General features: G+C 46.6%; 1 protein-coding gene across 2 annotated transcripts in view; it reads right to left on the bottom strand.

Moving 5' to 3' along the window:
• Nucleotides 1–4,251: 4,251 nt before the first annotated feature.
• The window catches only part of Rpn9 (regulatory particle non-ATPase 9), a 224,197-nt gene continuing 204,132 nt past the window's right edge, over nucleotides 4,252–24,316 (bottom strand). The window contains exons 10-12 of one of the 2 annotated variants that reach the window (XM_037418096.2): nucleotides 18,783–18,920; nucleotides 6,821–6,937; nucleotides 4,252–4,397 (exon numbers count right to left, since the gene is read on the bottom strand). In XM_037418096.2, the coding sequence (XP_037273993.1) occupies nucleotides 4,299–4,397; nucleotides 6,821–6,937; nucleotides 18,783–18,920 (354 nt within the window). In that variant the 3' untranslated portion in view covers nucleotides 4,252–4,298. The remainder of the gene's footprint in view (nucleotides 4,398–6,820; nucleotides 6,938–18,782; nucleotides 18,921–24,316) is intronic. The other variant, XM_037418097.2, reaches the window with a different exon arrangement.

Here is a 24,316-nt window from a genome sequence, read left to right as displayed (position 1 = left end):
CAGCAGCAACTTTTCAAGGAGTGAACTTGAGGGCTGTGAAGTGGTTCGACAACCATCACGCATCCCTACCGTCCTCATTTGCTTTTGCATCGCTGAAACAACCCGTCAAGTGCTCTGACAAAGAGACAGTGAGCGTGCCTCGTCCTGCCATTGTAGTGGTCTACAATAAATCCATGGGTGGTGTAGACCTCATGGACATGCTCGTGGCCCTTTACTGCATATAACTACGTTCAAAAAATGGTGCAGGAGGCTATTTTTTCATCTGTTGGATGTAGTAATTGGACCAGCAGCTCTTGTTCCGTGCAAAAAGATCAGGCTGGACACGGTTCACCTTCTAAAGTTCTCCCAAATAAAGGCCGCTGCGAATACCCGAAATGCACAATATTACACTGGTAATGTGAAGAAAGCGCAATGTACATCTTTGTTTTATGCCAAGAAAGGAGTGCCTCCAGAAATTTCACACCGACCAGTAGGGGTAATGCAATGAAGCCTGATTTCGGCCTCATGCCTAGTGTTGCCCACAGGAAACAAAGGTGTATCTAGAAAGCCAAACATAGCAATTTTTTTTCGTTGCAAAGTGTGCATTGTAATGCTTTATTAAGCACCAATATATAAGGAATAAATGTTTTTTTTTAATATTTAGTATCTTGTCAATAAAGGGATATGCATGAATTACCGCCGGTTAGATTCTGTCACGCAGATGTTGGAGTCCTGTGAACTGGAACCACTTGAAGCACCAAGGCAAAAGAACTGGCTGAAAGCTTTTTTCAGGATACTGCAAAGATAATAAATAGTACCAGATATGTATTTAAAAATGCAGGGCAAACGAAGCAGTCGGGTTAACCACAACTGTGCTAAGTGCCATGCTTCTGTCGCGGTGATGTATTTGGTTTTTCTGTTTTCCCAGCTGTGATCGAGCATTGGAATGCGTTGCCAGGCATTATGGTAAATGTAAGCTACGTTTGCTTCTTCTTATGTGGTTCTTAAAGGGAAAAGGAAAGAAAAGTGAGCCCCATAACTGTCTGGTGTGACACCTGAACAGTAGCTCACAAGGGATGGCAGTAAGGAGGGATGAAAAGGATAGGATTAAAAGGTATATATATATATATATAGAGAGAGAGAGAAAGAAATGAGCGAGACACAGGGACAGTGAGCGACGGAAGTAAAGAGATGATAGGAAAGATGAACACGGTCACAGGAGTCCGAGGAAGGGGCACCACTCGATGAGAGCTCGTCGACATCAGGAGATGGTGTAGGGGCGAATCCAGTCGGCCAGAGCTACACTGTCATCATCGTCGGGGACCGGCGTCAAGAGGTGGCGTAGGACCAGCCCAGTCGGCCAGAGGTGCACTGTCGTCCGAGATCCCGAGGGCACATCCGGTAATTTGAAAAATTGTTCGACGTGTATTTGATTGTGCTGCCACCTGATATAGCTGTATATTAGTTTGTATTTCGCTGTACCCTCCTTGTAAGAGCCCTCAACAGAGAGTTGCCAGTATTATGTAACAAATAAAAATAAATAAAAAGCTTGTTCTTGATCACCTATTAACTGTAGCGCGCACCCACTGCAGGCATAATTCTTCATCGCTGTCAGCCACTGCATTGGAAAATCGCACAAAATTCCTAGCAGGTGTGTAGTGGCTACCACGTTTCTCAGAAAAATGATGAAGGATAGTATAGTGAATGGCGGCCTACTACACAAAAATTATGATTATTTATGGTATAGTGCCTACCCAGCAAATATGCTTCTAGCAGTTACCCAAAGCGTTTAGAAAAGGCTCTGAAAGGCCGCTCTTCTAGCTTTTGCTGTGACTGTGCTGCACATCCCGCACAGGCCTGGCATTTTTTTCTTTGCATAGTATCAACAAAATTTTGCGCAGCTGAATCTTCATTCGTGTGAAGTTGCCATTTTACATCACACACTGCCGATAACTGTTGCTGCATGGCCAGGTTGTAATAAGATACACAAAATTATCACTTTTCTACGTGTAATCGCCAATTCATTAACAAATAAGAAAGATTGTCTACGGCATGCTGAAATTTCAACCACGGAGACACATGCAGCAGCCCAGACTTTGGCTATGGGTTGAATATACTAGACAAAAAGAAAGCGCATCGCTGAAGCATTATGGAAAAGCTCCAGCAGAATTTGTTGTAACAAAAAAAAAAATGTTTTTGAGTCATAAGCAGTCTAGTGCCGTGTAAAACAACAGGTGGACTAGTGAACTTAGGCACAAGCATCCTTCGAATTTGTGCAGCAAAGTGCACATTCAAGTACAGCAAGATACGTGAAATTGCAGCAAAATGGCGCAATTGGACCATCAATGACTGCTGCAAGTTTAACCACTATCGAGCGGGAGCTCTCCGTTATGGCATAAAAAACTGCGTTGCAATAAATCTGTTGTAGGCCCCTTGCGAGTATGCTAAGGGTATGGCTTGAGTGAGTTGGTACACAGTTTAAAAAAAGAAGAAAAAAAGCACAGAAATTTTGACAAAGGAAGACGGACGATGACAGGCATTGTCATCAGCGCCGTTTTTTCCCTTCTTTACCCTTGAAAGTGATACAGAAGATATTCCTTAAATACATCCGTAATGCAATGGCTGTGAGAGCAGCCAGAATTTATGCCAAAGAGGTGACGATGATGATATATGGGGTTTTTCTGTGCAAGGGCCACTGTCGGCTAACGAAGAGGTGGCCTTAAAATGGCCCTGCAACACTAGTAGCCATGAAATGAATTCACTACAGAAGCTTATTTCCTCATGAATTCGCCACTTCAAACATTATCTTAGAATCAGTCCAGTACGAGTGGAGTTGCAAAACTCTGTCACTCGCTGTGTTCTTTCGGGTCTCGTCCGGACGAAAGCCGTGGAAGCTGAGCAGGGAGGAAGGGCACGGGAAAAAAGCGCGCCTCATGACCTTCAGCACTTTTTTTCCTTTGCATGCGCAACTTTTCAGTGCAATCGTCTATGCAAGTTTGGGCAACTCGCGGCGACCCCAGCAACGACCGAGCGTGCCATACTCATATCAGCCAGTGTCTGATGTAATGGCCATGAGTTTTGACCTTGTAGCGTCATTTGTGGAACACAGAGAAAGCACTTTTTAGCCGACTGAGAATTTATTGCGACTGAGAATTTATTTATAAATTCACATTAAAGCTTTGTGCTGCGCTGCAATAATTGGCAAGCGTGTTCTCGGGAGCCTTGATTACCGATATCAAGCCATCTTTAAATATTTGCACAGGGACACAGAAGTGACACACAAACGGGAGCAATCTAACAACTCACTTTATTTTTTACAGTGAAAACTGTTATGAGATCAGAACACAAGTAATGTGCGGCGCCGTAGTTGTCCGCCGCTGCCGATGTCCGTAACCAGTATCGCAAGAAAACAGAACACAGCCAATAAAAAGCACCATGGACACAATGGGGTTCGAAGCCAGGCCCGCTGCGTGCCAGGCCAGTATTCTATCACTGAGCCACACCGGTGCCAGCAACTGGTTTGCAAATTTGCCATAAGCAGACTTGTCAGGAAAGGAATCACGCTAATATGATCAATAAAGCATTTCAGAACAGTACAGGTACAACCAGGCGTCACACAATGCAAATTGCGTAACGAGTGGGTCGTCTAATTATGCAACCCATTACAAAAGCTTGTTCTTGTTCGATTCCCCACAGTGGCTCATACCCACAGTGGGGGTAATTGGCCAATAATTGAGTGGTCTTATAAACTATTATGTTCTTGATCACCTAATATCTGTGGCACATACCCACTTTAGGCATAATTCTTCATTGTCATCAGCCACTGCAAAAAAAATTTGCACAATATTTCTAGCAAGTGGCTAGCGGATACCATGCTTCTAAGAATGTCAAAGGATAACATAGTAGTGAACACTGGGCTACTACACAACATTTATGATTATTTATGGCATAGTGGGTACCCAGCAAGTGTGCTTGAAGCAGTTACCCAAAGAGTGTTTAGAAAAGGCTCTGAAAAGCCGCTCTTCTAGCTTTCACTGCGACTGTGCTCCGCCTTCCGTGCAGGCCTGGCGTTTTTTGAAAAACTAGGCCGAATCGCAGTTTAGCTTCGACTGCAAGCGTTTTCCCGACTATGATAAAGAAGTGACACCAGGCCTTTTTATGTGGGGCCCTATGCCTTTTACAGAACTGTTCATCATTGGCAGTATGGCAAGAAGTGTTTATCGTATCGCAAGTTTAACTACTCGGGTTATTTCTGCAAGAAGACAACTGCTATACAAATGGGCAATCCAGCCAGCCATTTTCTTTTTTATTCATGTGTCCTAAATCGAGATGATCTCGTGTGCCTTGGTCTCCAGGAGCTTTTCCATAGAGGCCACATCTGCATTCCACGCGTCAAGCCGCTTCTTCATGCCGGCAATCTGCACAGAATATTAAAAAAAAAGGGCATGGAAGGAACTGTTCGACCAACACTCTGAACACACAACTTCACAGCTGCTGGAGGGGAGCTCAGACACGAAGTGGAAACTACACTGCCACTGGTTCTCAATTAGAGTGCGGCGTTATACAAAGTACATGACAATATGTATAACATAACAGGCAGTCTCAAATAAGCTTGGTGGAAATCCCACAAATTATTTACAAGCAAGGCAATGAATCAGTTCAGATCCACAATTTCCACTGTAAAAACTATACTGGTTAATTTTACCATCACAGTGTCAAGTTGCTTCCTGAAGTTTTGTCAACTACCTTTCACACTGTACGTAATTCTCAGCACAAACCCTGCCTGCAGTGTTCGAGAAGCTTCGGGACTTAGTAGATAATTTCGTTACCGTTCCGCCCATTTCGCGAACATTACAAATTATTCTGGAACCTACGTGGCTGCTAGCGATAATTCTAGAATATTCGACGGCACATGTATAAATACTGACGTGCTTCACCGCTTGACAGTTGATTGACAGCGGACGCTCTGTTTGCCGCTATCAGGGCTAATGTGCATAGCTGTAATTTGCCCTTCAGTTTACAGCCCACAAGTTCGACTGAATTATTAGTTTCGTTTTCTAACTACAGTCTGCTCCATTCATCGACGTCACGACCCCGTGACAATAGGCTTATTACTCAAGGTCAAATAAATGTTTAAGTTCTACACTAGGATCTCCACAGGTGTGGTCACGAATTTTGTAGTGGTCTTATTGTGTTTTCTGACACTAGCTCATTCACAAACTTGGTATGCTCTTGCCCCTCAGGGGTCAATTTTTACTAATGAGTAGCTATGTAGGTTTCCGGAGACATCACAGGCATCACGTCACCTGCATTTTCCTCTTGTGGATTTGCTCGCTTACCCTCTTGCCTGGCGATTTTGGCAGGGGGAACGAATAGTTCACTATTACAAGAAAAATTATTTTAGTGTACCTTCAATCAGGTATGCAAAAAAGGAGTCTTACAGCTTGAGAATGGACTAGGTGTCTTGTCGGTTCAGCATGTTCTGGAGTGTAAAGTGACATTGTACCGAGAGCACCCATGTGTGTTTGTGTGTGCATGTACACATGCGTGCGCTGCACCTCACACTTTTAAAAAAAGTGCTGCAGTTGAACCCCACTACAACGAAACTGACGTGGCCCTCAAAAAATTTAGTTGTAGTGAAATAGAAAAAGTATAGCTGATCTGAGCTAGCAAAACGAAGGAATGTTTATTCTCAAATTTCAAAAACTGTCTGCTGCTTCCTATTCTTTCTCAGCAGCATTGCGACGTCATTTTCACCCATGCATAGCGAGGCCATGGTGAAAAGTACGCTGAAACAATGCCTAAAACAGCCTTCGTGAGCGAACCAAACAGTTGCATTAAGACATTACCATCAGCAGCTGTCCGCCGTCAAAGTGCATCCGACAACGCCGAGACGGAGGCAGGGTATCGTAGAGCGGCGACTTTTGCATCATTCTATGCCATTATTATCATCCATCACTCGCGGCCAGCTGATTTAGTTGATAATGCGGACGAACAGTCGCTCTGATTGGCTACCACACTGGCCAAGCACGAACATAAGTGTCGGAATCGGAAAAGGCATCATTCGGCGGTTGCCCCCGCAGCTGCGTGAAGGAAACCATGAACTGTACAACTGAGCTTCAGCTTCGGATCGTCTGCGGCTCAAAAGCGAGCCAGTGGCAAAAGCAGGGCAGTCTCATTGCCAACGCTATCGAGCAATGGCGGTGCCCATTCTTGCTGAACAGCGGCTTTATAGCAGCGGTTTCTGGTGGTGCCAACGCGTGTTTTAGACTTAGTTGACACATTTTCAGGCTCTAAATATGCATCGAAATGTTAAAGATTGCGTTTACTGCATAGCAATAAGTATCTGAGCCTGGAATGGCATCGTAAGTCTTCGTTGAAGCAGGACGACCGAAGAAAAAGTGCTCGTTGTGGCGACAATATTTATGCATTGACTCCTATGGACTGCTTACATGGAATCGTGAATTTTTCGTTGTAGCAGAAATTTCGTTGAAACGGCGTTCGTTGTAGCGGAGTTCGACTGTACTCTGAGAATGGGTGAATATGTTGGGCAACAGTGTTGCTTTCCTGGCGACACTCGTGCCACACACCCAAGGCGTGGCTGGGTTGTGTAGGCATGTGTCAACAGTTACGAATAGTGACATTCATAGGAGCGCTTTCTCAGGGATCCTCTCCATGGAGTGCAGTCACAGCTTGTGAATTTAAGTCTTTTCCTGCGAGCAAATGCACTGTTCAAGTTTAGCACTGTCTGTTGTCTTCACCTCTAGTTAACTCTATGGTGTATAGCGCCGATTTGAATGTCGCAAATCCACCCTACCAAGTGGATACGCCTCCTACTCACCTGATCACGTGACAGCACCCGCGGCTGCACCCACTGCATGTGGACCTGTGCGTCCACTTGATCTATGGTGCCCCGCACCAGGCCCAGGGACAGAGCCTTCATCACCAACACCTCCACCTGGGCGCCAGAGCAGTTGGTGAGAACACACCATCCCAGAAGTGCAGGTCATCCACTACGTGACTACACCACTGGAAGTCATGCTTCACTTATGCCTCTGTTGACAATAAAAAATATTCAACGCATTGAAAGTTTTGTTCAAATGGGTTCAAGTAGGCTTGTGCGAATATTTGAATGCTTTGAATATTCGAATGAGTAGTAGGGTATTTGAATTTGGTTCGATTCAAATTTAAATTATTGAAAATTTCTAAGTATTCGCGATGACTGATATGCACAGTAATTTGCAAGTAACCTCCTGCAAAGGTGGTTTCACTGCACTGTAGGAGTGCTAACCGGCGAAAGCACCTTACTAAGAAAGTTGTGCTCTGCTGCGAAACCCCCTTAAAATTTAAAGGGCTCCTACAACACTTTTTGAGCATGGTCGGACAACGCTGCCAATCAGTAGTCAAGGCTACCGAGAATACGAGATTCAAATGTTGTAGCGCAGCACGCAGCCTGCCATTCACAATAAGTTCTCAAAGTCAGCTGAATATTGCTCTCTTCTCTCAACAAATGACACCACAAGCTCCCAAATCACTTGTCCAAGCTACTTTATCTGCCATTGGGTGATTTGTGCAATGAAGCTCGGACGTTACTGGGGCCATGCGCAAGAGACAGCGACTTGTCCACGTGCACAATCGCACTGAAAAGCGATGTATTCAAAGGAAAAAAAAGTGCTCAAGGTCACGAGGTGCGCCTGATTTTGTTTCCCCAAGATATCCTTCCCTGCTTAAGTTCGAGCACTTTCACCGGAATGAGAAGTAAGAATGCAATTGCAGTGTGACGAATTTTTGCGACTCTGCTTGTACTGGGTGGATTCTAAAAATTTTTGTGACGGTAAATTCATGAGGCAGTCAGTCAATCCATTCTATAGCTACTTGAAGAAGTGTTGCAGGGTACGTTAACAATACGCCAAGGTCCTAAAATTCTTATAAAGAGTAATAACTTTTACTTCTTGAGCATGCTGCCCCAAGAATTTTGCGAATACGTGCTGTATGGTACTGTATTCGTTTATCGGTAGCAATGGGGCACGCCAGGAGATGCACAGTTCTACCTGTAAACTCACCCTTCCGTTTAGTGCATAATCATGCCGGGCTCCCTGCTGGTACGAATTATTGAGGTTTCACAATATGACTGTATTACTAGATAACAGTTAACAGTTACTCATGTTGGTGCTACCATCTTTGAGGGAAACCACGGCAATAAGGGCCCAATGAATTAACCGTACTACAACATGACCAAACTCCACTGGATAAGGATGCGACTGTGTCGTTGGTGTAGCCAACTCTCAGTGTTGCTCGGCTGGCGATAACAATCTGCTAGATTTGGCGGTTTACACTTCTAATCAATAATTATCACAGAAATTGCCGTTTTAAGCATAGGCTGGTGCAGCAGGTCAGATGGGCGCAGCGCTTCCACTCCTGTACTACTTAGTCGTCATTCCGTCATGGCTTCAACCTGAAATCCTCCACGCCTGCCACACCGAGCAGGCTGTTTTTCACTTAGGCTACACCTAGACATTGGTAAAGGTTAGGCAGAACTATTACTGGCCAAAACTTGCCACAGTCGTGACAACTTACATGCAGAGGTGACTGCCAGTGCCGCATACCACCACCCATAAATCCAGCCGGCCTAGGTAGCAAAGGCGATAGAAAACGAGGTAGCAAATGCGATATTTGTGGCAAGCACAATAACGACGACACAGGAAGCTGTGAAGGGCAGTTGATAAGGGCAGGATCGCACATGCCATCTTGAGCTGCGCGTGCCCGGTAGCAGGCAGCCGGAGCTATGCAAATTGACGCTAATACAATGTAGCCACATCGGTGCCGATGCAAAGACTTATCGATTGCCTAGGCAACCACTCCACCTTCACTCGGTAAGCCTTTTCTCCTTATATTTTTTCTCCCTTCACTCAGTAACCCCTCCTCCTCTCTATAGACGTTTTTGCTCGCTTCCTGGCTTTGAGATGCCCACTTGCTACCACGTTTGTCACACAGATTTTCCGGCAACTGCATTGTAACTGATCTCTCATCTTGGGGAACTGCCCAATAAGTGGTATGTGTAAAGTTCTGTGTGAGGATAAATTGGAGTAAAAAAAAAGCTGAACTGTAACTGGTCCTGCACATTATAAATGGTCTACACTGTATATACCATTCAAATTCAATTTGAAACTATTAAAACAATCACTCATTGATTCATTCGCTTCGAATCTAAAGCTTACTGTTTGCACAAGCCTAGCTAGCACGTGCGCAGCAGTGGTTCAAGTGCAATTTACCTGTCAGGTGCTCCTGATGGGGACATTTCGAAGGCTGCCCATGACCAACCACATAATTGTAACCACCGAGTTCAATAACTCTGGGTGGCCGACATTTTCGCATGATCGAAATGCATATTTGACCACTTTCAGAAATTGAGTCACATATTTGCGATGCACACTGCAATTTACAAATTGCGTCGGACTCGGTGACTTTTTTTGACAACACTGTGGAAGTTGCTCTACCGAAGCACATGCCTGCTCGAGAAATACCGTATATACTTGTATCTAAGCCAATATTAAAAAAACAAAAAGATGTGCGAAAGTGGAGGGTGGGCTTAGATACGAGTACAATGATTTGGCCACCGCTGCCACCTGCCTAAAGGCGTGCCAGCGGCATTACAGCTTTCGATGCGCCAATCTCAAGGTACCAGTTATGCAAGCCGGAGCCTCATTTTTGTGACATTCTACGGTAGCTTCACGGTGAAGAGGCCGCTCAGCCCTGTTCAGCAGGAGAGTAGTGATACCGGTTGCTTTCGTACGGTCCATTGTCTCAAAATCATGCAGTCCCACGCTGACGCAGTGAGTGTCGTTGAGACGGCGAGATTTCACATTGGAAAAGCCATGGAAAAACGGTAAGACTTGAATCATGTCACGTGATTACCGCCGATGGACGGATATATTGACATGGCTGTACATTTTCGATTGGGCGGCAGCTAATGCTGCCTAACCGTAATACTTAGAGGACAAAAACTAAACCTTTTTTTTCTGTGGTGCTAAGAACACCTGCTCTGTGTTAAAATAGAATTGAAATACCTAATTTGCTTACTGGAGTTTAAAATGAATTCCCAGCCAAGCCTGGCTTCCAAAAAAGAAAAAAAAAAGAAGTAAAATTCAACCCGTCTGTTGCCACCTTGGCCACCTATCGGCTATCGTGTGGCCGACGGCCACACGATAGCCGATACTTAGCCACATATCGATAGCGATACGATAGCGATACGATAGCCACCTATCGGCTATCGTGTGGCCTAACTAACAAATGCCTCAGTTGTTACTTTGCTGTGTTTAAAAAGCACACTCTTTTCGCAAACGGCGCCTGTCCAGCGAGCGAAGTGATCTTTGTGCACCCGGCAACTAAACGCAATCATTCCGGTCAAAGTCGAAGGCACGCTAATTTTCCCACCGCAGGATCAGCGCCCGCGCGCACACATCTGCCCCCCCACCCATTTGAGGGGCAAAGTATCCGTGGGAGATAAGCGTGTGTCAGCGCACCGTGACGAGCTGGGCACCTAGCACGGGTGGCTTTTTTTAAAGACGATAGTCTTTCTTGGGGACCTTTGACAGAAAAATTTGGTCTGTCCATCTGTCTGTACATTTATCTGTCCGCCCTTAACGATACCTCAAACGGCACCGAACGGCCAACCACATCCGCAGCGCCCACCAATATTGCTCAAGATTTAGCATTTATAGTTGTGTGACTATCAATTAAAAAGCTATTATTGCACATATCTGAGGTGCCATAACAACACGTTGATGTTTGTATGTCTGCCTTTATACTAGAGGAGGCACACACAAGTAACTCTAAGGACTGTAGCGTTTATCACGCTTAGCTGACAGTGCAACATGATGCCGAAAAAGGGAAGTGTTTTCAATGCTTTGCTACGACGACACGGTGGTGGCACCTGCCCGTCACTTCGCATGCTATACCTTATCACCTCCGAGACTGTCGAGCATCTTTTTCCACGTGCGCACATGCATTTCGGTTTTGAAGATAACTGCCAGATGGCGCTCGTTTCTAACGGGCCTCGATGCGCTCGTTCGCCTCCGCTACACACTCGAGGCTCTCTAACGCAGCGCCTTCAGAATACCATTCACCAATTTTCTTGCGCAGAACATCAAATAAACCTTTAGTTCACTCCATCCAGACGCAAGATTATTGTCTTTCGACGACATTTGCAGTGTAACATGCAGATTTGGGCCAATATTTTTCCTGAAGGTATCGTGCATACCTTGTCAGCAGAATCATCATATCGGTAGCGTCTGCCTCCTAGAACAAGTGTATCGAAGTTAAGCTTCATTTTCTCTTTTTGGCCGCATTTTGCACGCGCGCAATCACAAAGCTTCTCCCAGGCTAACTGAATGCGCGGTGGAAAAGCTTCTTATATCCAGACTAATCTAGATCTTAAGTTTTGTAGTCTGAAGGCATTGCCAAGGACTTGGCTTTTTGTTTTGTAACTAAATAATTTAACAATGAGGGAACAGTTATGTCCTTCTTGACAGGGGCCAATACGATGGACTCACTCAATGTCACCGATTTGAAGGCCCAAATGGTCCTTGCAAAAATCAACAATAAGCGATTCTGATACTTTTTACGTTTATTTTTACTTCTCCGGTATCCCTTTGAATATTGTTACGGGGATTACAAATACACGGAAGATAGAAACGAGTGTATTTGCATTATTTACAGGTTGGTGTGACACCCCAGGGCTGCTAGGATCTCGCGCGCCGAATCCACTTCTTCTTCATTGATGCATCTACGATGGCGAAGCCATGCCCACTGCCTCGTAACATTACCCCCGGCGGACGAAGCGCCGTCACGGTGCCGCTAAGTCAATCAGGACTGGCAGTGTAGTAGCGTTTTAGTCGCGACACATGAACAATATCAGTAGGTGGTGTGGCAAAAGATGAGTGTGGTTCAACAGGAGTGATGAGGCAGTCGACGTCGGTGACCTTGCGGAGAACTTTGTAGGGCCCGGTGTATCGTGGAAGGAGCTTCTCGCACAAACCTTCACGCCGATGTGGCGTCCAAAGTAGGACGAGAGAGTCAGCAGGGTAGTCAACGTCGCGGTGCCAGTCATCAGAGCGGACTTTTAGGGGCGAAGCTCCTTATAGCGGCACCCGTTCGTCCCTCGTAGTCGTAGTACAAGTGTGTAACCTGTCCTACATTTTGACCTCCAGTGTGGTGCCGGTGGGAGATTTCTTCTGTGCGTTGTTGAACAATGAAAAACTCGCAGCATGCGCGTTAACTAAAAGCCGAATTCTCCTGTCTCTCATTCCCCCTTAGCAGCCATTGGCATGTACATTGAGCACTATCTGACAAGAAAGGGTTGCTGCGTTATACTCGCTGGGCGTAACCTCCTTGGTTTTAGAAAGGTTTAGTGAGTGTTGGGTCTCAGTGCCATAAATACTGTGAACTAGTATATAACATGAACTCTAGGTGCTTAAGGGTGGGAAGTAGACACGAAGCGTAAGCCGTAAGAAAGTGTGCGTGTGCCTCCTCTCGTTCAGTCCTTGGAATGTCCGCTGGATGGCGGTGCTCCTATATGAGGAATATATGATGAAAAGATGTGAGATGGTGGTACTTGGAGCGTTGAATAGGTGGACGAACGGACACAGAGACAGATGCATGAACGGACGCATGTGTGGCTGTAGGGACGGATGGTCGCATGAATGAACGCAGGGGCGGATGCATGGACGAACGCAGGTACGGACGCACAGATGGACGTGTGGACGCACGAACAGAGGCACGCAAGGACGGGCGGATGTACGCATGGGCGGCCACACAGACGCATGCATGGACGGACGAATGCTTCGCCCCACTCTCCATCATTCACTCCGGGGATATGCTGCCATTTTTTGTGAAGCCTGAGAAGCAGTGAGCCTAGTGTGCGCAATTTGGCGAGTGACGCGGGCTCGAAAAGCAACGTCCTGAGCTTACACCGTTGGTTTGGTAGTATCAGAAGGAAGGAGTGTGTTGAATGGCAATGCGGGATTGTGGCCGTACAGAAGAAAGAATGGAGAATAGCTGGCGGTGTCATGCCTTGATGAATTGTACACAAACGTAACGTAGGGGAGCATTGGGTCCCAGTCACGGTGATCAGCAGAGACGTACATGGACATCTCTGTACGAGTTCGGTTGAGGCGCTCTGTGAGACCGTTGGTCTCGGGATGGTAGGCAGTAGGAAGGTGATGTTCGGTAGGGCAGCTACGGAGGATTTCGTCGATAACTTTAGTGAGCAAACAGCGGCCACGATCCGTCAGAAGCTGGCGCGGAGCCCCATGCTGCAGAATGACGTCATTCAGTAGAAAGTCTGCAACATCTGTAGCGCAGCTACTTGGCAAGGCACGAGTTATAGCATATCTGGTCGCATAGTCAGTTGCGACAGCGATCCATTTGTTGCCTGACACGGACGTTGGAAAAGGTCCGAGCAAGTCGAGGCCAACGCGGAAGAATGGTTCCGGGGGAATGTCGATAAGTCGGAGCAGGCCAGCCGTATGGAGAGCAGGACATTTGCGACGCTGGCAGCACTCGCAAGCAGCGACATAGCGGCGCACAAATTTATACAGGTCAGGCCAAAAGAACCGTTGCCGCATGCGGTGGTAGGTGCGTGAAAAACTCAGGTGTCCTGCCGTCAGAGCGTCATGCAGATGTTGAAGAATGGTGGCACGCAGGTGTCGGGAAGTAACTAACAAAAATTCCGGGCCATCAGGCATCATGTTGCGGTGCTACAAAATTTTGTTCGGAGGACATATTGACGAAGCCAAGGGTCGGAATGTCCTGAAGATGACCGTCTTGAGGGTTGCGTCCCGGCGCTGCTCTGTGCCGATGTTGTGCAAATCGGATATGGCGAGCACACAAGAATCACTCTCATGGACAACGAGGCTAGCAGGGTCCACTGCATAACGCGAGAGACAATCGGCATCTTGGTGTAACCTGCCAGACTTATAAATTTAGTCCAAGTTATACTCCTGGAGACATAGAGCCCAGCGACCTAAGCGACAAGTTGGGTCCTTGAGCGACGACAACCAACACAGAGTGTGGTGGTCCGTAATAACTGAAAACTCCCGGCCAAACAAGTAGGGGCGAAATTTCCCTACAGCCCAGACCAATGCAAGCCACTTGCGCTTTGTTATCGAATAGTTTCGCTCAGATGTGGAGAGAAGGCGGCTGGCACACGCAATAACACGCGTTTGGCCCCCCTGGTGTTGAGCGAGAATCACATCATCGAGGTAGCAAAGGCAGATAGACCATTTATAACCATGGAGGAGAGAGTCCATCATGCGTTCGAACGTTGCAAGGGCGTTGCACAAACCAAAAGGCATAACCTTGAACTTATAAAGGCCATCTGGTGTGATAAAGGCAGTTTTTTCGCGGTTTAAGTCGTTAAAAGAAATTTGCCAATAGCCCGAACGCAGATCTATAGATGAGAAGTATCGCGCGCCATGAAGGCAGTCAAGGGCGTCGTAAATTCGTGGCAGCGGATATATGTCTTTGCGGGCTATCTTGTTCGAGGCACGGTAGTCAACCCCAAATCTCTAACTGCCATCCTTCTTTTTGACTAAAACAACAGGTGACGCCCATGAACTTGAAGAGGCCTATATGACTATTTTGGAGAGCATCTTCTCGGCTTCTCATTGTATGACCTGGCGTTCAGACTGGGAAACACGATATGGTCGCTGTCCAACAGGACTAGCATCGCTGGTATGTATTTGATGATGCACAACAGACGTTTGATCTAAAGGGCGGTCATCGATGTCGAAAATATCTCGGTAGGTGGTCAGAACGTGGTGGAGTTGCGCAGCCTGACAGGGCAGAAGTTCAGGGGGCAATCATCATTGTGATTTCATCGGTAGGCGCATTTGCTCGGCTGGCTGCAATAGGAGACGAGCAGTCTTCAGAGTCTAATGCCACGATGTTACATGCATCAAGTGGGGAAACATGACCTAACGAAATGCCATGCGGGTTTGGGTCGAACTACTAAAGTTGAGAAGCAGAAGCTGAACGTAGTTGTCCACGATAGTCACGATGGTATGCGGCACAGCAACACTTCGATCCATGAGCACATCCACTAATGGAGGCACTATGTAGTCACCGCCAGAAAGAGCTGGTAATATCGTTAAGGCCACAAACGTGGTGGCTTGCGGTGACAGCCGAATATAATCAACAGCGCACAAGCGGTGTGTCGGTGAGAACAGCACAGCTCCTAGTCGAGGCAGTTCAAGTTTGAGAACGACGGTTACACAGTTGATGAGAGTGGCATGAGTGGACAAGAAATCCAATCCAAGAATCAGGTCATTGGGGCACTGCTCAATAACTGCAAAAAGAACAGATGTGGGGTGATCGGCGATTGTGATGCGCGCTGTGCACATTCCCGTGATGGCAAGACTTCTTCCGTCGGCGACACAAATAATGCCAGAAGCAGCCGGTGTGAGAACTTTTTTCAAGCGGCGACGAAGTCGGGCACTCATCACAGAAATATGCGACCCCGGTGTCAATAAGTGCAGAAACAGTCAGGCCGTCAACGCCTACGTCGATCAAATTTCGTCGTGTCGGCAGTACAAGGAGAGGATTTGAGGTCGGTATCGAGGATGCAGCTTCACCTTTAAGAGCTGCACTGCTTAGTTTCCCCGATGAAAATTGAGCAGAGAGGTCGGGCATTGTCCTAGAGGAGAAGAGGACGACGGGTGACGTCCAGGCGGCGAACGAGACTGATGACGTCGAGACGACGGTGAGCGGCTGTGCTGCGTACCAGGGGTATCCAAGGGTGGAAGGCGGCAGTAGCTGTCAAGGATCGGTGCAGGAGGCTGGAAAAGGCGGTAGCTGCCGGCGCAGTGAGCACTGTTATACTGTGTTCGGGATGAAGCCCAATAGTTGCAGCAATACCGTGCGACGTTCCCTATGCGGTGGCAGTTAAAGCAGATCGGCCGATCATCCGCCATTCAGCCGGATTGCGAGAGCGTGGAAAAGACTGTTCCTGGGGCGGTGACGTGGGGCGAGGCGGTGACCTTGAACAGAACTCAATTGGTCGAGACTGAGCAACGGCGCAGACATCGAAGCCCAAATTGCTGAGTTCTTCCCGCACAATCGACGTGGCCATTGGTGGAAAGAGCAGGTGTAATTGCTTCGATTTCCCGCAGGACGATTCTCGTAATTTCAGACGCCGGTGAAGACTGCGGATGAGACGTCAGTCCATCTTCGCAGAAGAACGTTGCAGCGGTGTTCGGCAGTCAAGTGAATGATCTTGAAATACGCCTGCTTTTGGTCTGTTCAAAACGCCGGCATTCCTGAATTATTGCCGCGACGGTCGTGCAGTTCCGGCACATTAGCAGGTTGAACGGATCATCCGCTATCCCCTTGAGGACATGGCCAACCTTACCAGACTCCGACATGTCGTTGTCAACTTTACGCATTAGAGCCAGCACGTCCTGTATATACAAAATATACGGCTCTGTTGACGTCTGAGCACGTATAGACAACTCCTTCTTTGCAGCCGCCTTTCGACCGATGGGCTTCCCAAATAAGTCGCGAAGCTTCGCCTCGAACGTGTCCCAACTACCGATCTCCTCGTCATGGTTCTTGTACCAGACTTTGGCCTTGCCTTTCAGGTAAAACAGCTTGTTGGCCAGCATGACAGTCGGGTCATACCGGTTGAGCGCACTGGTATGTTCGTAGTCAGCTATCCAGTGATCAACATCAACTTCGTCCATACCGTAGAACATTCCTGGATGTTTCGAATGCGTCAGCACGTACGTGGGTGGGGGTAGGGCCGGTGGAGGCGATGTCCTAAATGGTGCAGGCGTCGCCGAGGCAGATAGAGAGGTGGCCATGGGATCAGTCCCGTGTTCCATCACGGAAACTTCGATTTGATGACCAGTGCAGAGCTTCATTGTATGGCGCTTCGTTACCCAGCACGTCCACCAATTTGTTACGGGGATTACAAATACACGGAAGATAGAAACGAGTGTATTTGCAATATTGACAGGTAGGTGTAACAACCCAGGGCTGCTAGGATCTCGCGCGCCGAATCCGCTTCTTCTTCATCGATGCGTCTACGACGGCGGAGCCATGCCCACTGCCTCGTAACAATATCAAGTTCTTGCGGCACATCCTATTATTCATGTCGTCGACAAGCCGAACCGAATTTGCTTGAGTACCACTGTTATTTGAAAAAGTCAAAAGGTCGTTCTTTACAGAAACGATGGATTCTGTGACATCAAGTATGGAGGTCGTGTTGCTATTCAACTCACCAAGCACAGTTTCCATTTTCGTAAGCCTTTTCTTGACGTCAATGATACCCGCATGAATGTCTTTAACCCTCCCAAAATTTCCTTCTAAAACTTTTCCCGTGCTAAGTTAGCCTCCTTTACAGCATCGAGAATCTGGTCCATCTCATCAGGCCCAGAATCGTTTCAATGTCACCAGCACATACAAGAAGCTGAGCAAGACAAAACAGTGCAACAATAATTCGCCCGTGAGGGCAGCACTTCAAGAGCAAGGCAGCAGATCAATGAGATTTGCGGCAAGAAATACCATCCAATGCTAAAATGCGGCAAGAAATACCATCCAATGCTAAAATGTGAAGAGCTACTGCCTTTCCACTCATCTACGAAGAACGCAGATTTTGTTTGATAGCATGCACAGGCCACAAAATCCCGTCTTGTGCAATCAGCAGGTCCATTTTGTAGCTGTAGTGACGTTAGAGGCTGGTACTCCCTCTTGGGGCCAATGCCGGACGTGATGAGGCACACTGACGCTGCCAGGTCATGCCATCTACGTTGAGTGAACTGCCTTGCGACAGATCAACGAAGAATCACAGATATCGCAATCCACAACGGCTGTGAACAAACTGTCTTGTGAAGGCCGAAACACGGAGTGCGCCGGTGCGTCAGGCAGATCACAGCCACCTACGAAGAATGCTGGTTTTGTTTCAGAGCATGCACAGGCCGCAAAATCTCGTTGTGTGCAATCAACAGGTCCTTTTTGTAGCTGGACAGACGTTGGAAGCTGGTGCTCCCTCTTGTGGCCGATGCCGGACGTGATGAGGCACTCGGACGCTGCCAGGTGACCCATTCCACGTCGAGTGAGCCGCCTTGCGACAGATGAGCTAAGAATCACAGATATCCCAATTCGTGACAGCTGTAATTGAACAGTCTTGGGAAGGTCCAAACACGGAGTGCGCTGGTGCATCAGGCAGATTACAGCCACATACGAAGAACGCAGATTTTGTTTGAGAGCATGCACAGGCCGCAAAGTGTGCGAGTACAGTCGAACATTGTAAGCTCACGTATGTTTTCCGTCCTGTCCGGCTGTGTTCTGCGGCAGCGCCAGCTGTGGATTGCACCTGAAATGATGGAACGTCATCGTGTGGTCTGCCAGCGCACATGGGCTGATGGGATTTCACCACTCTCAACTGTCGAACTCTGCGGTGCCGCGGTGACGTGCACTCGTGTCGTGGCCGGCCCAGCCGACCGTATGGCATTGCACGTGTGCACATCAAACCCCACTAGTGCCACTAGCCGATGATGCCAATACACAGTGGGTCGGTCTGTGGCCGCAAACGTCATGCAATATAGCACTGAATCATCAAAATACTTCTCCCACTTTTGTGTAGAGAGTTTTTTAACTGCATTGAAGTTGCGAGCAAGCAAACCCAAAATCAACTTCCATACTACTTGCACAAATGTGGGAAAGCCTTTGCTTTGCTGTTAAGATAAGTTGTTGCAGAGTATAGACGAGTAGGAAGAGACCGGAGAGGCAGCAGAGAAACGTGCCTCGTCAAGCGGCAGGCAAGTCTGGGTGGCTATCTCCTGGAAGGAGAGGCGGCTGCCCGGTCGCTGAAAGGCCATCTCCATCAGGCACAGCAGGCACATCTTCTGGCGCAGGGACAGCTCACAAGTTGCCAGGTCTGGCTGCACAGGCAACAACACAGCTCACACACTTGAAACGAATGAAGGTTACAAAAGAACAACTCGGCGATTGAAATCTCGAAGCAGTCAAACCAGACTCCAGTGAATCCAGGTAGATCGAATTATACCTTATATTGAACTATTTTAAAACATAGCAATGCTTCAACATTAACTCTTTCCTTACCATAGAAAACTGGCCTTTTCAATGTGTGACTACATGATATTTTTTTATCAGAAACTGTTGTGTGACAATGGGTTATTTTATATGAAAATGCAGCCCATTCACGTGTTTTTCTAATGCAATAAAATTCAAAGTAAACAACCTCATATTGTTTCATAATTTATTTCTGAAATTCAAGGAAAACTGAAGAAAGTGTACAAGACAAGATATAAAATTGCTGTTATACATTACAGCATTTCGATTAAAAGAAAACTGAAATATACAAATCGTAGCTTATAATATTAGGAGTAATATTTCCAAATTTGAACATTCTCGGATAAAAAGTATATTTTTAGCGGGCTCTCATTTTAGTGCCCATGATGCATGTGCCACTTGGAGAAGCAGTTGCGCGTGGTGTTAAAGCAGAGATGTGCTTCACAGGTGTTGCAAAGAACATTTGTTTTCACTTCTTTCTTCTTAGTGTTCTCGTTGCACAAATTGCAGTTTCTTCGGCTGTCAACCTTTTCCAGCTTGTGCCCAATCCAGTCGGTTGGCAGATAAGAAACTCTGACAGGTTGATCATATAGGTTCAAAATTTCCTGGATGAGCATCTCTCGGGAAAAAAAGCTGATCAAATCGGGAACTCATATTTAGCCCAGGAATGTCGGGATGCTGTTTGCGATGCTCTTGAATAAGAATAAAGGTATTTACGCAGGCTATGTTGATACAATGAAAGAACAGTGTTTTCCACCAAAGTATGCATTTCCGAAGGACATTGTATGTGCCAATTGTCTGGTCAAATTTGTCTACCCAAACATGCCTGAATTGTAGTCATGCACTAACAAGGGCTTCCTTATTGTTCTCTCACTCCATCGGTTCCCCACTTTTTGAAGTCTTTTTTGCCGAAATGTGTTCATTCGCTGTGTGAATTATACTCATTTGATTTACTGCCTTACAGTCTTTCCAATGAAGAAACAAGATGCTTCCATCCCTGACCCACCGAATGTCCCCCCGCTCAGTCTTCCTTTCCCATTTTGTATCTTTCAGATCGCCAGGGAAGCCTCAGCGATCTTTTCTTGTCGTTCCACATGCCAGCGTTTTGCATTGCAGGAGATGCTCGAATAGGTGCTTTGAGGTATAAAAATTGTCCATGTAAATTTTGTACCCTTGTTCCAAGTATTTTTCACAAAGTTTACTGACAACATCAAAAGTCAACCCATGTGGTTCTGGTGTCTCCCTCTTACCTGTGAAGACAAATAATTGTAAAGTGTACCTTGTTTCAGATTCAGCTAATACCCACAATTTGATTGATTTGTGGGGTTTAACATCCCAAAACCAGCATATGATTATGAGAGACGCCGTAGTGGAGGGCTCCGGAAATTTTGACCACCTGGGGTTCTTTAACGTGCACCCAAATCTGAGTACACGGGTCTACAACATTTCCGCCTACATCGGAAATACAGCCGCCACAGCCGGGATTTGATCCCGCGACCTGCGGGTCAGCAGCCGAGTACCTTAGCCACTAGACCACCGTGGCGGGGCTAATACCCACAATTTGTAACCCCACTTCGTCACCTTATTACGAATATATTGCCTAATTCCCGATCTTGATTTCGATTTCACCATCCTTTTATCTACTGCAATGGCTTCCCGTGGCTGGAAAAATCGTGCTGACACCTCATTGATATTTGAAGCAGTGGCCACACCTTCCGCAGTTTTCTGGCTGATGCAGTACTCTGATCCTCAGGATCGGAAATGTGCAAGAAAGTGAGGAGAGAAAAGAAACGCTTCCTACTCATGATTTGCGCTGGAAGGAGACCGCCGTATATTAACCCAGTGTTCCAGTACATATGAAAGCGTGGCACTTGCACGATAATCATGTACCGTAATTACTCGAATCTAACGTGCATCTTTTTTCCGGTTAAGCGAGTTTATAAATCACATCACAGTTTAAATAAATCACAGTTTAAAGCGAGCAGGTGCTGGGTAACTAACTTTATGAAGAGGAAAAGCTTTTCCTTTTGAAGGTGAACGGGCATATGCGAAAAGTTTTGTGGTGAAGTTTTATGAAAAGCTTCACAGTTTTCAGAGGTTCGTCCGAAACTTGCGGCACAACAACGGCTACCTGCTTGGGCAAATCAAGAATGCCGATCAGACGCCTCTTTACTTCGACATGCCTGGCACCACAACCGTCGAGAAAAAGGGGGCGAAGGAAGTTCGAGTGCTGACATCGGTCCACGGTAAAACTACAGTGATGGCAATGCTCTGTTACACATCAGATGAGCACAAGCTTCCCCCGTACCTCATACTTAAATGGAAGACGCTCCCGAAAGGAGTTGTTTTTTCGAGTGGTGTGATCATGCGGGCCAGCGAAAAAAATGGGTGCGCGTTGCAATTGATGTCTTACCTTTTTTTTTGTCGTGAAAATTGGGTGCGCGTTACAATCGAGGGCGTGGTAAAATCGAGTAAATACGGTAAATGATGAGTGCAATGAACCGCGACATCTCCAGCGGCGTGACCTCAAGCCACGAGTCACCTGCTTCTGCCTAGCTGGGTTTATCGAAAGTTTTCATCCAAACGTACTTGTTGATGTAATGACAGACAATTGAGACCAATTCAGTAGTGAAAAATGTCATAAACATGTCCAGTGCGCGGATAAAACTTCGCATCTCGCACCGGCGCGTCACATCCAGATGTACGCCAGGTGTTGGTTTAGGTAAGAACTTGACTCTGCATGCTGCATTCGGCAGAATATCGCCTCCATAGGTAGTTGACACCCTAGTATGAAAACGTAAACAAGTGTCGTCACTTACAAAACACGCGCACCTTATAAAAACAACATCAACATCCGAACCTACACTTACTTTACCACAGGGCGGTGGAGATGAATCATCGCTGTCCGAGTCGAAATCTCCTGATCATACTTCTTCTACAGAGTCCTCACTACAGCTCAAATCAAGATCATGAGTAGTAGCAGGTTTCCAAAGTTTCTTCTTCGGCGGTGGGCGATGCGCTTTCGGAGCCATGTTGGGAAACACGACGCTATCTCCTCTGTAGTCTTTTTTTTTTTTGTGCTGGAGCTCCCGTCGATAGAGCAAAACAAAAAAGAAGTGTAGAGTAGTTCTTATATTTTCGGCCAGATGGCGCTAAAAGTCCGTGAGTGCGCATTTCTGTTTTTGGCAGGCCTTTTAAAACCATCGATCCATAGTATTCGATGCTCTATGAGACGGTAAAGAAAGAGTTAATGCATGCCGTAAAATGACAAGCAAGTGCCTTTCTTCCTTTTTCGGGAGCTTTCTAATGCAGTATACACTCATTATAACGGACCCGTATACAACAAACTTTCCGATACGACAGACTATTCATCAGCCTAAATTTGGTCAGTGTATTAAATTATTAAAGCAAAGTTCACTTTTAATGGACCACAATACGACGAATTATCAGCTACAGTGCACGAAATTAGCGGCAATTTTCTTCTAAATTAGGCTTGTAAAGGGCATTTTTGCAGAGTTCGACACAGTCTGACAGCAGACTATCTGCCGCTCTCTGGGTGCGTATGCTATGGTAATTTTAAATGGCGGCTGCTGACATTAGTAGCTTTCAACCAAGTGAAGCCTTCAGCCAAGTCAATCCTTCAGCCAAGCCAGTTTGAGAGCACGTTGGTCACGCATATAGACGAAATGTTGCATCTGATTGAAATGCGACGCAAAGAGATTTCATCGTCATTCAAGGGCGCTCACCAATCTCTCGTCAGAATTTTCTATCCAAGCTAGGTGGAAATAAGAAGCTTTAGTTTGTTTTTTGTTCTAGACGTTCATTACTCATTGTGGTAATGTCGTTAGGCATTGCAACCAAAGTTCTGAAAGTAGAGCGTCCTGGTGCCCCAGGCAGGTGAGTTCCACTGTCAAATTAGATTATTAATGTGCCTCGGCGCTTGCCGAGGTCAGTACTCTGAAATGAACTTTGGGCCGTCGGTGTGGTGTTGATGCTGCACGGGAGCAATAGCTTTAGGAAGCTGATAGGTGGCTTAATTTAAGCAGACATGTCTTCCCATCTGCAAAAATAAGCACGAAAGTGCCGGAAGAAAGGCAAACAGAATGCGAGGAATGGAAGGCAAAAAGGACAACACGAGCGCTGGTTTTGGACCCTTCTGCTCAAGACACAGCCACTTTGGTTTCGTGGGTTGCTGTGTGAAAAAAGTGCTCGTATTGTCCTTTTTGCCTTCTATTCCACGCCTTCTGTTTGCCTTTCTTCCAGTACTTTCGTGCTTGTGCTGCAACCCTTCTTATGATGGAACTTAACCAACTAGTTCAAACAGCCGTTCTTCTTCCATGCTGTTGAATACATTCAGCATGTATCAGCAGAACTACCCTGGTCCACAGTGCTGAGCAAAATCAAAATCATCTTCACATGGCCACGCGCATCCTACTACAGTTAAACCTGCTTATAACGAACCTCCATATAAAGAATTCCTCAATATCATGAAGTTTTTCAATCACCCGCCATTGCTCCATAGAAGCACATGTATTTGCGACTTCTATGTAACAAAGTAATAGCGGGAGACAACTTTTATATAACGAATTTTCCCTACAGACAATATAGGAATTTCACTCTGCATTTTGGCATTTTGGTACGAGCATGCATCTTCCGCGGCTTCCCCGACGATGACTTGTAAAGCAGCGGCGGCGCGCACGGCGCACCAGGCGGGTGCGAGTGTTCGTATTGCGTGCTGCTCTGTGCGAGGCGGGCAGGCGGTCTTGCACTCTACAAGCTGGCGTTGCCGCCGTTCTCGCCACCACGGGAGCATACGCGGGTGTGCACCCTCCTCCCCCCCAAACTCCAAACCAAAAAAAAAAAGAAAAAAACTACTTCTGCGCGTTTACAGCGCCACGCTTTTAGTTAGCGTCACATAAGTGGAGCCACGTTGCCTATGGAGGGTGCTTTATAGTTTTCTGTGATATCTGCGTCTTCGTGTCGTTAGCTCTTCGTTTGCTACCTCGTGTGCGCGTGGTAGTTTCACTGTGCACGCATGGTGTAGCTCCGACGACGTTCAGCTTTTTTTTTATGTATTATTGAGATTGCAATTATATGGACAGCTGTCCCGGCTGAATTTTTTTTGCCGTCATTCATCGAATATGTATGGTGTGCGTGTGTGCATGCGTGTGTGTATGTGTTTAAGGGAAAGGAAAAGAAATGTATACCTAAGGGCTCATTTTTTCATGTTTTGACACAATATTAT

This window comes from Rhipicephalus microplus, unplaced genomic scaffold, assembly GCF_043290135.1.
Source record: "Rhipicephalus microplus isolate Deutch F79 unplaced genomic scaffold, USDA_Rmic scaffold_12, whole genome shotgun sequence".
NCBI lineage: Eukaryota > Metazoa > Arthropoda > Arachnida > Ixodida > Ixodidae > Rhipicephalus > Rhipicephalus microplus.
The sequence above is the reverse complement of the archived record's forward strand: the minus strand, read 5'-3'. Positions and strand labels throughout refer to the sequence as shown.